Below are 16,853 nucleotides of genomic sequence, written 5' to 3'. Positions count from 1 at the left end.
CAGCACACCTCACCAGAACACCCCTAGACAAATGTCAGCCAGTCAGGGGTCCTGAACCTTAGAGCCCCCTTACCCCCACCTTTACTATTATAAAACCCCAATTCTAATTGAGCTCAGGGTTCTCCAAATATTCCAATACATTGGACATGCAGAGAGACGAGTTTGCAAGCTTAATTAAAATAAAGGCCCTTTGCTTTTACATATGGGACTCGGTCTCCTTCGTTGGCTTTTGTGGGGACCCATGGATTTAGGCATAACATTCCCATTCTCTTTTCATATGAAATAAAATCAATGTAACCCCCCTACACACACACACACACACACACACACACACACACACACACACATCTCAGCATGTCAACTTTGTGCTTTGAATTGTCCCATTCCCTCCTGAAGACACTGGCACTTTTACTCTTCAATACCCATAGGACAAATGGGTCATCAGTTGGTCATATGACAGCATCACTGTGGCCACAAGATCAAATTTCCCATCTTCTTCCCACTTGGGGAGGAAGCAAGCCCTACTTATCAGAGAGACATGATTAGAAAGGCTGTCCCCCTCATACTTTCTAGAAAGATGATTCCCTGAAGATTGTCCCTGCTTAGGGCAGACTTAGCCACAGAGCCCACACATCTATAGAGGTTCTGACTTCTTAAAGATTAACAAGAGGCTGTTATCAGCACCACTGTGACATGGCACCCTGACCATCCTATGTCAATTGTGGAGTCATAAACCCCATGGAAGGTTGTGAAATTCTGGTTCCACTGGAAAGAGATGAGAGTCTTCCAGAAGCTAATTGACTAGGGCAGGATTAGGAAGCCACAGCACATCAATAGAAGGGAGGTAAAGTTTGGGGAAGCAGCTAGAGGGCAGAGAGGGAGTTGCCTTCCCCTTCCTTTTCTCATCCCTGATCGGCATTGACACACTTCCCACCCAGTTTGCAGTGACCAGGGGCTAGAGAACTAGAGAACAGCCCATAACTTTCCAGGGCAGCGATGTCCCTACATCTGTACCCTAAGACCTTTAAGAAAGCTGCAGGTCAGAAAGAAAGACGACTTGAGAAAAACTTAGTACCTCTGTTTCTTCCTAGTATTTTGTCTAGGTTTCCAACTCGCATTATTATGGCAAACAGCCTCTAGGTGTGTTTGCTTGCGAGACAGCTTATGGAATTTTCCAGTGGCTCTCTGCACACTCACTTCCTGATGCAGAGTCAGAGGAGGAGCAGAAAAAGCTGAGGGTTTTGTCATATCCAGCCAAGGGGCTCTGAAGGGAGAGAACCAGTTCACTGACTTTCTATTTGGGAGATTGATGGGCCCATTTCTGCAGTCCATAACCACATCTCTGCTAATATTTCAGGCGTCTACAATGGAAGAACAGAAGGAAAATCAGCTAGATTATGAGTAAGTAACAGAGACTACAAAGGCTGCATCCAGGCATCAGGTGTGAGGCAGGTCGCTGGCCATACCTTCTCTAATCTTCCAGCCGCCTCTCCCTCCTCCCCCCTCAACCCATCTCCCAAGCATTCCACTCCCTGTAGGAGTGGTCACCACTATAAATTCCCCACCTGAGCCATGATATTTTCCAATGTCGTGCTTCATGTCTCTCAAAACAAAATCCTTGGGCCATACTACCCTATTCCCAATTAAGAACTCCAAAGACAAGTCAATGAAATCTTTCCCAGGCTAGTAAAAGTTCAGTGTGAGCCTCCCTTGACTTCGGTACTCTTCCTAAAGTTATCATTTCATTCAGTTGTTATTTTCAAAACAGACATCTGTGCTCTTGAATGACATTCCTGGAATATAAGTATGTAGTCACTGAAATGGCCCTCGTATGAGAATCTCAAACATTATAATCCGAAATCAAAGAGAAGGGGAACCATGGGTGGAAGGAGAGAAGCCCTAGTATGGTAGTAGAAACTTCTATCTCTGAATAAAGCAGACTCACTCAGAAGTGATGCAGCAGGTGCCTAGATAAAAATAGTCAATAAAAGTGTATTGCATAAGCATGTTTCGAGAACAATTTAGGAAAAGGTTGCCATGGGAAACCTCATTCTCTTCAGCACGGGGCTATTTAAGGAAGTGAAGCTTCTCTTGAAATCAGAATGGAGGTGCATCTCAAGATGGCCCTCGCTGGGTTGAGAATTACTGAGACAGTTTAGGGTGTGATTAAGAAGTATGCATGTTCACAGCGGATGAATTACCTATCTTCTAGAGAGCCTACCTAACCTGGTGGGTTTTTGCTCTTGAGACAACCAACCCTTGTTCATTTGGGGGGCTGTGCCTATAGGTCAGAAAAGATGGAAATCTTAAGATTGGCCCAATCCAAGAAGAACATTATCAGTTTGAACATGGACCTTGAAAGGGATATGCAGAGAATTGATGAGGCCAACCAGGAACTTCTTCTCAAAATACAAGAAAAAGAAAATGAAATCCAGAGGTGAGTCTAAAGTTTCAGGATGGAAGTTCTCAACCTGAAAGAAGGGGGGTGGCGACAGGAGGAGGAAAAAAATCCTCAACTTCTCTACTTTCTGTAGAGAACTCTATCCCATGTAGCAAACAACCATCCTTCACTCCGTGACGGTTCCCCCTGGCTAGGGCATTTAGACACAGCAAGCTTAAAAATGCACTTACTTAAAAAACTAGGCAGAGCTTTCCTTGAGTTGAACACTGGAGTGTTTGGCCTGGTAAAAGGTTGTTCTTTTTTTTATGACTTGGAAATGGCCTGAATCTGTGGACCTGGGAGAGAAGTGTTTCCAACCTGAGATGCCCATGTAGTCGTCAACCCCAAATTTTACCCCTTCTGAACCTGTCCATCACGATTCCTTCCGGTTTCCCCTTGCGTCATCCAGGCTGGAGAGTGAGATCACCCAGACTAGAGACCCTGCCGAAGATGAGGACTGGGAGAAGGAAAACTACGCTGTGATGGAAAGAGAACGGGTTCTGCAGGAGCTGGAGGAGGAAACAGCCAGACTTGTGAGCATGACACTGGAGAAAGCGAGTCCATGACGTCATCCTGGCCATATGTGCACCGTAGAGCATGGCCCCCCCTTCAGCTAAGCTAGTCTTTTTAAATCCTAACTTGATGAGGTCTTTAATCCCACATAGCTGAAATACCATTTCAATATAAAGTCAATATAAGCATATAATTAGCATATTTTCCTTCTTTTGTCAATGTTTCTTTAAATTATAATTACATCATTTCCCTCTTCCCTCCCTTCCAGCCCTCACATATATTCCACTCTGTGCTCTTTTCATAATTGTTGTCACATATATATGTGTGTGGATATTACTAAATACATAAATATAACTGCTCAGTACGTATCTCGTTACTTGGATGCATTTTTTCAAGGCAGACCATTTGGTATTGGATGACTAATCAGTGTGCTCTTTTCTGGGTGAAACTGTTTCTCTCCAGTATTTCTTAGCAGACTGTACCATTGTGTAGGGTCGAGGGCCTCATTGACATCAGTGTGACTCTTGGTGTCATCCCCCTTCAAGTCATATTTAGATATCCATGTTGTTGAGATGTTATGTGTGTAACTTCTGACATCTCTAAAAGACACAACCTCACAAAAACATTCTTGTTCTTCTGGCTATTAAAATTTTTGCTCCTCCTTCTTGACAAGATCCCCGAGCCTTAGGTGCAGGAATTGTATTAAAGATATATCAGATGGGACTAGGTTCAAACTTCTGCATTTTGGTGGGTTTTGGTTGTTGTTGTTTTGTAATGCCCTCCGTCTGTTTCGTAGAGAGGCTTCCTTGATTTAGGGCGAGGACTACACTTGTCTGTGGGCAGAAAGACAAACATTTAGAAGATGATCGTGCTGGTTTTGCAGAGAAGTGTTCAACTCTCTCTCAAGATCCATGCCTTCACTAGCCCTGGGTATTTTGCTAGGTTTCTGTACCTGGTGTGATTTCCCTTTGGCTGAGCAAGTCTTGAGTCCAATTAGAGAGCTACCGCCAAGGTGTAAGTATCACGACTGCACCTTTGGAGCTATCCTGCCCTGCTGATTGGTGTTATGATTCACAGGAGGCACAGATGGATAGACTGTTGGTTGCCTCCCTCATTTGGAAGCTTCCATGGAGCCTTCTGGTACCACGAAACCTAGTCCTCAGGGAGGAGGCTTTTAAGCAATTCTTTTTGCATAGAAAGACTATGTCCGTGCCTGGGAGGGAATTGGGAAGAGTAGGGTTTCTTGGGTAATATTTAGTACTGGGACCATACATATCTATATCCTTTGTATGCTTCTGATTATTTCACCTGTGATTTGATTCCAAGATCTCCTTACAACTTACGTTGTTCAAATAAGCCCAAACTTGTGCAAGGAAACACTGCTTGATGAAATGGGAATACCAACCGAATAGCAGTAAACAATGTGTTACTGTGACTCAGACTCACACTCTGGTCCTTTCTCTCTCCAGGAGAGGAAGAATGAGGCTCTGGTCCACAGCATCTCAGAACTTCAGCGGAAGGTAGGATGGGGCTCTGTGGTCCTCAGTGTCTCTACAGCATTGTTATTCCCAAAGAGGCAAGATAAGGAAAGTGTCAAAAAAGGCTTCAGCTTGGCATGGATCCCACTCTCGGACCCACTCTCCTGAGCTTAAGGCTCAAGTCAAAAAGCCGTGAATATTTCTGTAAACGTGGAGTGGAAGGATCAGTGGATGAGGTGTTTAATGATCTCACTAGTTCTCCTTTCTGTCACAAGGCAACAGATTCTAATAGATACTCCGTTGAAGTGCTTAGCCAGGACCTTAACGAGAAGTTAATTGTACCTTCATCTGAGACTGTAGCTCACACACAACTACCCTTAACCCCCAAAGATCTCCTCTTCCGCCCTCTTCATATTACAGAGAACTGATACCCACTCTGAGCCACCCTGAAACCCTGTGTAGCCCAACTTGAATTGGGGCTAGAAAGAAGTACTTGCTTGCCCTGAGTAGGTCACATGACAAGAAGACACACGTAGAATAAAGCTGGCTACATAGGACATCGAGGATCTTCCAAAGATCATGTCCTTGAAGTTTTCACATAGCCCTGACTCTTACCCATACACACCAGAGAATACCTTTCCTCTCGGATTATTTTTATGAGTATCAGTTGTTGCATTTATGTCCATATTTGAAATGTGTTTCTTTTTTCATTTGAAACTGTAGCTTGCATGGAAATCACAAAAGATAGTCAAGTGTGAACAAGATGATCCAAAAATAACCCAAGAAGAGTCCAAGGTAAGTGCCAAGGCAACTGAAAGTGAGTGTGGACCGCATGGCCAGGAAAACAGCTGGCCAGTTGGACACAATCATTGCAGACGCTGCAAATTCTCTTTTCTTTGGCCTGTATCCGACTTGACATAGCCAGAGCCACTGAGGTCTTCGTCTCTTTCCTCGGCCTTTACTCAAGAGTTTCTCTCTGCAGAAGATTCTATTCTGTCTTCAGTCTGGAAGAACAGAGCATATATGAGTTCAAACTATTGAGGGAGTGAAGTCCCCCATCTAAACGCTGGCTCCAGTACTTAATCTAAGCATGTAGTTAGGCTGTTTCATCGCTCTCTCGCAGTCTCAGCTTGAGGACAGATGAGATGGTGCATATGGAAGATTCTTTCCTCCTTCTGCTATCTGAATGCTCACAGAGTTATCTAGCAATTCTAAAGTTGTTACTTAGAAGTCTGCCTGAAGTTATGCATAGAGGCAGACCTAGGATCAGTAATTGTCATCTGAAGGTCAAATAAGATATATTTATTTATTGCGATCCAAAAAGGGTTCGTTCATTAGACCCTAAATTATTTAATGATCTCATTTTATAAACACATCGTGAATGTGAAGCATTTCTCTAATTATGTCCCAGATCTAAGGACCCAAAACCAACCACAAGTTATCTAATCAAAAGTACAAGAGTTGGAGACTTTTTTTTTACTGAGAAAGCAGATAAAATTCTCTTGACATTTTTTTCCAGAATCACATCTTTGTCCTAATCCAACTTCCCTATGCATTCAAAAACCAACACTATTTGAAGCCTCTGAAGAAATGGAGATGTTGAAGATAACAAACAGAGAGGAAGGATATAGAATCCATATCCCATCTTCTGCTGACCAGTTTAGTACCAGAGGCCACTGGGGGCCACACACACAGGCAGTCCAAAGCCAGCAAGCAAACCCGCTTGATTGTGCTCCTGTAGGAAATATCTAGGGAAGAAGGAAATGGTGGGTCTGAGGCTGCATCAGGAAGAAGTTGGAGATAAGACCAGAAAGGGGGAAAAAAAAAAAAAAAAGACCCTGACTGTGCTTGCTGTCTAAGCAGTCAACAGATCGGTATTCTCCAGAGACCCTTCCTTTTGCAGAACAAGTTTTACTGCAGGTAACCCAGCCATAACCAATAGGAAACACATGGGGTCTGGCGATGGCGGCTGTCAGCATCTCAGCCTTTGTAAGAACTACCGCCACCTTTGTTATAGAAGGTCACTAGGCCTGGGAGCCGTCTGTTCCGGGGCATTCTGGTTTAATTATTGCGTGATGCACAGCATAGCTTTTGCTTTTTTTCCCCTGGCATGGTAGGACTCGGGCCAGCCGCTGAAGGAGGTATCTGCTCCCCAACCTTATGATGCATACCCCTGGCCTGAAAGAATAGCTCTCGGGGTGTCTGAATGACTGGCCTTGGTGTCCTTAGCTGCAGGGAGAAGTAACTGTGCAGAGCGCAGGTGTCAAATCACAGCATCTGATTGGAAGAAGGAAAATAAAGCCAAGTATAGAAGTGTGGCAATTCTGCTCTGCCTCCAACACATACCCCAAATGCAAACCCTCCTCTCCCTCTGTCATCCTGTTACTCCCTGCTTCTAAAGTCACCAGGACACGGGCAGTTTAAATAGCCTCCGTCACTATTCTCCTGGCTTCTCATTTTACTCCTAAACCATCCATTTTCTATACCAGGAGAGAATTGTTTTTTTTTTTTTCAAATAACAAACTGACTTTGTTCCCCGCCCACTCCCCAGATTCACGCTGCAATCAGAATGAACATCCAAGCTCCATCTACGAGCTCCAGGGTCCTATAATACAACCTAGACAACTCCTTCGGAACTCTATGGAAATGTTTCTCAACCTTCCTAATACTCTTGACTCCTGAATACAGTTCCTCACATTGTGGTGACCTTAACCATTGAATTATGTTGTTGCTGTTTCATAACCGTATTATCATGAATCATAATATAAATACCTAATACGCAGATGGTATTTATATTATGAAAGGGTCATTCGACACCCCCAAAGGGGTCACAAGGGGTTCTATAAGTTCTTCTAGAAGCTACAAGGACCATTAATTTAGGCCTTAGCCACGCCTTTCCTACCTGTTCTATCTACCATACTCATCTACCTGTTCACGATCACCAAATGTGCACCTACTTCCTGACCTTAGCCTTCGCAATAACTTCCCCATAAAACACATTTCTTCCAACTATCTATCAGCCTAAGATTGATTATGTAGGCCTCCTCCCCTCAAGCGTCATCTCACTACAGAGGCCTTTCCCGCCACCCCTCTCTCATATCACCCTCCCACACCTCTAACACACCGCTGCTCACGTTCTGGTTTTAGTGCCTTTTCTTACACAGACCATTATAGTAATGAGGTTTTTGTTATGTCCCCAACTATACTGAAAGCTCCTCATGGAGACAAAGGGCTTACAAATCTTTGCTCTCCATAGAGAGAGTGAGTGAGTGAGTGAGTGAGTGAGTGAGTGAGTGAGTGAGTGAGTGAGTTTATTATAGTGGCCAATATAAAAGAGTGTTCTCCAGGGCTGGAGAGATGGCTCAGAGGTTAAGAGCATTGACTGCTCTTTCAAAGGTCCTCAGTTCAATTCCCAGCTACCACATGGTGGCTCACAACCATCTGTAATGAGATCTGGTCCCCTCTTCTGGCCTGCAGGCATATATGCAGGCAGAACACTGTATACACAATAAATAAATTTTTAAAAAAAAAGAGCGTGTTCTCCAAATAGTTAAGGAGATAAAACAGGGAAGAAAATATAGTGATATTTTATTTGTATTTTAATAAATAAAGCTGAAGATTAGAGTGCAAAACTAGTCACACTAGTCAGTCATACAGGCCAGGCAGTGGTGGCACACACCTTTAATCCCAGCAGCCACATTAGTTAGCCAAAGAGGGCGGGTGGTGGTGATGCACACCTTTAATACCAGCACTAGGAAGGCAGATGAGACGGGAACTGGCTCTCTTTTCTGTCTGAAGATTTCAAAAGTAAGAGCTCTCTAGTGGCTTGGTTGCTTTGCTTTTCTGATCTTCAGCTTGAACCCCAATCTCTCTCTCTCTCTAGGTTTTTATTATACATACTACAGAAAGAATATAGTGAGGGATAAAATACCGAGCAAAAGTCCTGGACCAAACTAACTGCAGAGCTAGTTTGAGGACAGCCAGGCTTACACAGAGAAATGCTGTCTCCAAAAAAGGGGGGGGGGGAGTTCTTCAGGTCTCATAATTTTTGAGAAAAATCATTTTAAAACTATATAATTCAGAGGCAAAATTAAAAGATTAAGCCTTCGTGCAGAGCCACATTCTGTTCAGCCACAAAGCTCTGGATGCTGTAAGGCCCCCATCGATGGTAAACGGATGCGTCAAGAGGCTTTTGATCCTTTTCTTTCAACAGGTCAAGTTACAACAGTTGGAATCTTCTTGTGAAGACCAAGAAAAGGAACTTGGCAAGGTAAGAGCAGGACTTCAAAGTTCTTTTCAAGAAGGAGAAACATAACACACACACACACACACACACACACACACACAGAGCAACCTAGTGTGTCCCTCAAAAGACTGATGATTCATCAGCTTCCAGACTCAGGACCAGAATGGGTCTAAACAGTAGTTGGTTGGTTTGTTTGTTTGTTTTTAAGAAGATAAACCCAATCCTCTATGTTTTCTTCAATTGAACATTTTTACAGAACATACCCCAACACCTGTGTCTAACACATACTTGTATATCCTTCTTTTCCAAATCTCCTGAAATAATTCCCTTTTGGACTATAAAATATGGTTTATTTGTGCTCAAAAATGAAATGAATTAATACATGCAGCAAAAGTTTACATTGTGTGCCTAGAAACTGGGTAGGGGGGGACATAGGTATTTCTCTCACCGCAGTAAACTGAGAAAACTTTAAGATTCCACTTTGGTTTCCAGATAATGGAAGACTATATGTTTGTGTCTCAGCTCTGCGAAGATCAAGCTCTCTGCATAAAGGTACAGCTTCTCATGCAAGGGACAGCAAAGGGATTGTTCATGGGCAGGATGAAATGGAGCCAGGCTGCCCAAGGAATAATTACCTAGAAAAAAAATGTCAATATGGTACCAGGAAGAAACTGTATGGTCATCAATCCCTGGCATATATCAGCCTATTGCTCCTTGATTCTTGGTAACTGCTGATAGGCCATCTCAGTGTCTGTGTCCTTAAATTAATAACAAGCGTGTCTCCGTGTCTCACCCCAGTTACTCTTGGGAACCTATCCACCACTGAGGAGTAAGGGGAGAGAAGGTGGTGGGTTGCGTGGCTGTGGGAATACCAAGTACTCATTGTATAGTCTGGTGAAAAGTGCTTGTATGTTTAGAAAAATCGTTAAGCGCCCAAATAGTAACTGTGGCTCCCTTCAATTCTCTTTAAAGAAGTACCAGGAAGCACTAAAGAGAATAGAAGAAGAGCTAGAGACCGGATTCCTTGAAAGAGAAGTGTGAGCATTGACGGAGGGACACGCTGGTTTGGTGGTAACCCCTTCTCAGCTGAGTCAGAGTCAACTCTGCCCAGGTCCCCTCTAGAACGGGAGGAGCCCCTCCTTTTGTGCTCTCATTAGAATCACAGTCTTGAAAGACTACAGAAAATGTCTTCATGACTTTATCCCACAGTTACACTATCATTTGAGTTAATATTAAGAGCATAAGCATGCATTTTAAAAAGGGCTGGTGGCTGAAATCCTTGGTACTTGGGGTAGTCCTTACTGGTCACAGGATGAACTTCAAACCATCAGCTTCCTCACTTCTGACTATAAAATCACAGTCATGATAGAGTCTTGAGTTATACCCCTGGAGACACTGACGAGATGTGTTCCAAAGCTTAGAACTCTACCGAGCACTGAACACTAAAAACTAGAAAGGATAAGGCTCTTGCCCTCCTACTCAGGTCACAGAATCAAAACAACGAGCCTTGCCTCCATCCCTTCACCCTCTCTGGGTGCTAGTCTTAATGAATATGCATTTCTGTTTATTAAATTTCCAGAGAGTCTTTGACTCAACAACAGGAAGCCAAAACTGCTTAATGCTCTAAGTTGGCCACTTACAAATGGCAGCATTTCCTTCCAGAAGCCAGGTCCTAGGACATGCAGGCTCTTGATCCTGAAGAAAACCCTCTGGTCTTTTTAGATGCTTGCTGGACATTAGACTGGGACTTGGAACAGAGTTTTTGGTAGATCTTTCTATGCCTCCTATTGGAGGCCTCTATCCACCACTGACTGACTTCTGAGTACTTGGAAATGGGTAACATGTTCAAGGAGCTGGCTTTCTGTTCAAATTTATTTAAACAACTATAGGTCATGGTGACACTATGGGATAAGGCGCCTTTTACATAACCGTCCTCTATGTTATGAATATTTGAATACTTTGCTCAATCTCTTTTGTGGTTCCTTTTCTTTCTAGATCAAAAGTATTAAGCATGGATTCTGCGAGAGAAAAGACTAACCGCCTAGCTCATAAGGTAAGAATTCCGCTCCTTCTGCTCAGTGCCTTCGCCTACCAAGGGCGTTTCTAGAAACCGTGGGTCACCAAATAGATGCCCAGTTTTCTCGCGACCCTTTGCAAACATTTCCAACTCTACCCACCCCCAACCAAGATGCAAAAGAGCAATTGCCTGTTCCCGATTTACCCACTCAAAAGACAGAGTCTCAAAAGCTAACCTAAGACCAAAGAGTTCCGTTCGAAAGCTGGAAGAACCATTAACGGAACATGAACTACTGTATAGAGGAAGAGACACAACACACACCCTTTCTCTCCTGTAATCACAAAATGATCTTCTGTGCCTCCCAGCACAGTCTTGAATCTCCCACAACACAGGGCACCAGGGGTCTAACAGCATGTAGCTGGAGTAGTTCTGCAAGTTAAAACACAGGAAGTCTGACTTGTGTATGTCCCACTTCAGTGTCTGCTCGTAGTCAACATCATGAAGTCACCAGCTCACAGGCCAAGCCTGGTCTGAAATAGTAGACCTTTTTGGAAGGAGGTTACCAGTCCTTTTAGCCTTCTTGCTGTCTCCCGCCAACAGGCACACTGGGTTACACTGGCCTTAAGGCCAAGGTTGACAACCAATGAAGTTTTCATGTAGTCAAGATAAATGGGGCTTTGTTTGTTTGTTCATTTTAAGATTTATTTATTTCATGTATATGCGTGCTCTATCTGCATAAACACCTGCAGGCCAGAAGAGGGCATCAGAACCTACTATAGACGGTTGTGAACCACCATGCAGTTGCTGGGTATTGAACTCAGTGCCATTTGTTTGGTTTTGAATCTCAGAAACAAAAGGCCATCTCTTTCCATAAGAGAGACTATTACTACGGTCCTGGGATTCGCCAGATACTTGTTTCTATTGAACCACGCTCGCATGTCCTATGCAATCTCAGAAGTCCATCGATGGATGCTTTTCTAGCAACAATCAGAGAAAAACAGATTTGTCTTCCCAAAGCCCATATAATCCCATGAGGGCCCACTGGCCAGTGATGTTTAAATTGCTTCACGCAAGAAAGGTTGCCCAAGGGGTAGGTGCCCTGAGCACCCTTAAGCTACAGAACCCATTTCCAGTTTCTGATTCCAGTTCTATTGGCTTCAAAATGTGGGCAGAACTTCTCTTACTCTTGATATCAAAGAGACTTTATAAAGGTAATAAAAGAGCTGAGAAAATATTTTGGAAGAGAGATATCAAAGAAATCCAGCCAGGCAAGTGGTGGCGCATACTTTTAATCCCAGCACTTAGGAGGCAGAAGCAGGTGGATCTCTGTGAGTTTGAGGCCAGCCTGGTATACAGAGGAAGTTCCAGGACAGCTAGGGCAGAGAAACTTTGTCTCCAAAAAGAAAAATAAAAGAAAATAGAAGGAAAAAATCAAAAAAGGAAAAAGAAAAGAAAGAAGAAAGAAAAGAAAGAAATCCAAACAGCCTCATTTTGAGATTACTCTTTTTGAAACTTCTCTCTTAGGACATGTCTGTATGATTCCCATGGCCTAAAAATTCCCCTTGGCTAAGTAGAAGACAAATGAGCAATTTAAAGAGCTGGAAATGTGGACTCAGAGGGCCCAGTTTGTAGGTCATTTAACTGCTATAATATTTCCTCATTAATAATTATCTTTCTCTAGTTTATATCAGTCTCGTGTGTGTGAGTGTGTGTGTGTGTGTGTGTGTGTGTGTGTGTGTAAAAACCAAGGCTGAAAAGATGGCTCAGCTTTCCGTCCTTGCAGAGGACCCAGGTTCAGTTCTTAGCACCCACCCAAGTCATTCAGTTCACAATTATCTGGAAGGCCAAGCTCTAGGGGCTTTGACACATCTTCTGGCCTCCATGAACACCCAAACCTCCATACACACATCCACACATAGACAGACAGACAGAAGTTTAAAAAGAAATAAAATAAGTCTTTACAAAGTAACTTTAATCTTTGAAAATTACATGTGTTTGTGTGTAAATCAAGAATTTGTAAAATTTATGTAAATAAAACATTCAACTGCTGGTCACTAATGTTATCTGGCCACTCCCAGAAATTGCTTACTTACTGTTGGTGTTTCTTCCAGGGTGGCTCCATCGCCAAAAAGGCTTTAAGATTCAGTAAAAGGTAAGCCAGGCCTCTTCCAGTAAACTTCCTGAAAAGCTGAGGCGCCAGGATCTATGCTGGCATAGCGCAAAATATAAACAAGGAAAACCTGATACACACATGTATGCACACACACACACACATACACACATGCGTGCACACATGCGTGCCAACACACACATCGGCAGACTAGTGTCACTGGCTGTGTGCCGCAGTTCTAATGCTAGGAGACTTGTGACCCAGAGGCGACTGATGAACTCAGCTCTGCAGTGTCAGAAGTTAGCAGCTTAGCTGTGGTGAGGACCAGAAGTCTTCACTCTCAACCAAGATGCAGGAGCTCTCACATTTACTCCCTGACTCCCTTTTGTGGTTTGAAGTAGCTTGTTGCACAGTTTCCCGGTAGCTATGATAGATAGACAGGAAGTGGGGGGACCGAACCCCTGGATGGAATTGCACCACTGTCTAACAGCAGACCTATTAAACAGGAAACATCCGGGGAAAGAAACCCCTAATGGTGTCCAGCACAGAATACAATTCTCAAACTTTTTCAATGAACAGGGATTCCAGATTGAACACCTGAGTACATGTTAGTCCTGAGGGAAACACCGTGACAGCAAGGGACAATTAGTATTCAGTAAGCCCTCTCCACGTGCGGGAAAAGGCCAAATATTGTCCCATGTGATCCACTTAAGAAGACATAAAGAAACATATTCAAAGTGGTGTGAAATATGGTTTACAAAGCGTCTCATCAGGACAGTTAAAATTATTGGTACTTAAAAGTCAACTCCGATCGCCTGGGAAGTTTGCTTAAAGAGAACACACTTTCCTACCACATACATGAAGTATTACATGTTCCTGTGTCCCTAGCTAGGACATCCCTGCAACAATGAGCAGAGTGCTTCCAGAACCCCAGGCCGCCCTCTGAGCCATAACACCAAAGCCCAGCATGGTTCACTCTGTTGCTGCTATGTTTAATTCCTTAGCAGTGACCACACACTGCAGTACATGTATGAAGGGCATGCATGCAGTACATGCATGAAGTACATGCAGCACATGCACGTTTAATTCCTTAGCAATGACCCATTAGGTCCCCCACACTACAGTACATGTATGAAGGGCTAACTAAGAATGAGCTTGCAGATATTTAGAAAACCTGCAAGGACTTTGAATAGAAAAATGGGAGTACCTCTCTAGACTTCCTTTTGTTTTTCTGTTTAGCCTTTTGAAACAGGAGTTCCCTCTGCTGATCTCCAATTCACAACCTTCCTGCCTCACCTCCCAAGTGCCGGGGCTACAGACATATGCCATCACACTTAAACATTGATTCTAGTTAAATAAAGGGTTGACAGACAAGCTCCTATTAAAATTAAGAGTATTTGTTCTCTGATACCTGAGAATCAGAGGACGTTATAAAGGTGGGCGAGTGTAGATCATTACAAACGATGGAAAGGTGTCTACAGCCACAAGACATAAAGAGTTCCTGTGAGTCAACAAGCACAAACTACCTACCTAAGAGGTAAATGGGCAAGAGGAGGGAAACACGTGAGACCAACTCGCCTAGGGACTGCTGTTCAGCTTCAGTGTTCATCATGGAAATGTGAATTGAGGCCAAATGAGTTCTTATTTTATAACTGTTGACTGGCAAAATCTAAGCATCTGATAAAATTGTGTTGGCGGAGTTGGGAGCCCACAGACATACATGCTTAGAGGCAGCTGACTACTTTGGAAAATAATTGGAAAAAAAAAGCTAAGGGAACAAAATGAAGTCTCATGGCCATAAACGGCACAACGAAAATAAAAAAGAGTGTATGGGAAGAATAACTGAGTAGGCAAAGGGAGTGTTAGGGAATGACGGCGGTGTGTGGAGATGTCAGAGACTCTCGGGTCTGCGTTTCTATTCTGTCCCGGGTTTCGTAACCCCCAATTAACAGTTTCTGGGATTTCTCTTTCAGCGTTTTCCGCCCCCTCTTGTTTACCACGCTGTTTTTCATCAGACTGCTGGGTTACCTGATCTTCCATTTAAGCTTTATAAACCCCGACCTCCTCATCAACGCGCTGCCCAAGATCCTGAGCAGGGACGTCTTGTGGAAGCTGCGGTGCTTCCTCTTCCCGTCCCTCACACTTGAGACAGGAGACATGTTACCGCACTGATCCCAAGTGTCCGTAGGCAGCAGAAGGCAAGAGGGACTCAGGCTTGGAGACGGGAGGTGGCGAAATTGTGGAGGGTAGAGGTTTTCCTCAGTTCTCCCCCTGGTGCTGGCCTACTTGGTGATCGTTTGTCTCCGTGTTACTTTTTCAAGATTAGCCTTGCCCAGTAAAGAACTCTGTCAATGAGTCTCTGGATGAGTGGATAAAACGAACGAACGGTACACCGTGCTGATAAACCTGGCTAATTTCAAAATTCTATAGATACTTGTAAAGTTAGAACTGACTAATGAGTTCTGTGAATCTCCAAAATCTAATGACCGGTATCCCTGAAATGCAGAAGACCCCCACACAATACATGACTCAGAGTTGATCTTCTATCAGAATCAAAAGCAGTGTCAACTGACCTAGAAGGTATATATCCATCAACAGGCTGGGCTGGGCTGTCCCGCCTGTCCCATCGGATACTCAGGGACAGGGCAGGAAGACCAGGAGCTCGAGGTGAGCAGAGGCACTATAGGAAAGTCCTCTCTCCAGAATAATAATAATAACAATAGTAAAAAACAACAGTCAAACAACCGGAATCTGGGACTGTAAGAGATTATAATAGGCGAGGCTGGAAGAAACCTCAAAACGTCATCAGGGTTTCATGTGCCTTTCTTTCTCTTTGATCATCCCCCCCCTTTTAATTTGACTGTCGGCACCTGAAATTCTACACTGCCCAATTAGCAACCTCAGCTAAAGGAAACTATCTTTGCCAATAGCTCTAGCTGCAAAACCCAGAGAACACAGACTGGCCCATCAGAGGTAAAGCATCTACCTCCTGCCCCACCATCACTGTGGGCAGCAGGACAGACTCTCTGATTGGTCAGTCCTAAGTCTATCCAATTCCTTGTTAGGGAATATGGGAGGAGGTAAAAAGGGGAAGAGGCATTGGGAACTGGCTCAATGGGTAAGAGCATTTTGCTGTGGACGAATGAGGACCTGAGTTCAAATCCCTGGCCCCCGTGCCTGTAAGCTCAGGGCTGAAGAAGAGAGACAGACAAATTCTGGGAGCTGCCAAGCAGCTGAGCCAAAGGAGTGGGCTTCAGAGCAGCTGACTGGAACCTCAGGGTTCCTGGCTGGAGGAAGCAGGAGATTAATAGAGCAGGACATTGGATCCCTTCCCCTGTCCTCCATCAGAGCCCGTGTGTGAGAAATAGCTGAGGGAACCAGCCCAGAGACATTGTACACAGTGTGTTTCCCACAGGAAAAGAGTCTGTGTTTCCAGAAACGGGGAGAGGAATGCTTGACAAGCACAGGCAGACATTCCCAGAATCACGCAACTCCAGCAGTTAAACAAACCTAAAGCTGGAGCCCCATCTGTCTCCCACAAGGAAACGTAGACGGCCGCAAGATCATAGACCGAGATACTGAAAATTCCTACAGACCGAGCTAGATAAGAATCGCGTCGTTAATCAGGTCTCTAGTGCGGCTATAAACAAGGACTCTAAACCCACTTCTGAAGCTCAGGGTCGTCCCCACATGGCCACAGCCCTTACTTTTCCAGAACCGCCAAAGCACCTGAGTGCCTTACAACAGGGTGGCTATGTTCAGACTCCCTCCTAAAGTGCGCCCCCCCCCATCGTGTCCGCACCCCCCAGCGTGTCCGCTCCCCCCCCCCGCCCCCGTGTCCGCACCCCTGAGAGTTCTGAAGAGCTCCCTGCTGCCCAGGAATGAACTGGAGCCAGCACAGGCCACTGCTATTGCTGTTTGAGACCACATGATGTCACTGTTGAAAAGGGAGCTACACGCGGTGCAGGGATCCTTTGATAAACAAAGACACACCGGATAGTAAGTAGAAAAAGATGCCTACTGACAAGGCAAGGAGAGAAAGAAGGGAA

At 44.3% G+C, this 16,853-nt stretch overlaps 1 protein-coding gene across 2 annotated transcripts; it reads left to right on the top strand.

Moving 5' to 3' along the window:
* The first annotated feature begins 1,366 nt into the window (after window positions 1-1,366).
* On the top strand, window positions 1,367-14,976 carry Tmco5a (transmembrane and coiled-coil domains 5A). 2 transcript variants are annotated; one of them, XM_050134473.1, is made up of 11 exons: window positions 1,367-1,401; window positions 2,288-2,437; window positions 2,850-2,973; window positions 4,423-4,473; window positions 5,155-5,226; window positions 8,645-8,701; window positions 9,170-9,229; window positions 9,650-9,714; window positions 10,673-10,730; window positions 12,806-12,846; window positions 14,778-14,976. In XM_050134473.1, exons 1-11 carry the CDS (start codon window positions 1,367-1,369, stop codon window positions 14,974-14,976), a joined length of 912 nt encoding a protein of 303 aa, XP_049990430.1. The 2 variants fall into 2 exon arrangements, with proteins under 2 accessions (XP_049990430.1, XP_049990431.1); XM_050134474.1 differs by lacking the exon at window positions 9,170-9,229.
* Window positions 14,977-16,853: the final 1,877 nt, after the last annotated feature.

The sequence above is a fragment of the Alexandromys fortis genome, unplaced genomic scaffold (genome assembly GCF_014885135.2).
Source record: "Alexandromys fortis isolate MF-2015 unplaced genomic scaffold, M_Fortis_MF-2015_v1.1 scaffold_6, whole genome shotgun sequence".
Lineage (NCBI taxonomy): Eukaryota > Metazoa > Chordata > Mammalia > Rodentia > Cricetidae > Alexandromys > Alexandromys fortis.
This window is presented reverse-complemented; position numbering and strand designations above follow the sequence as displayed.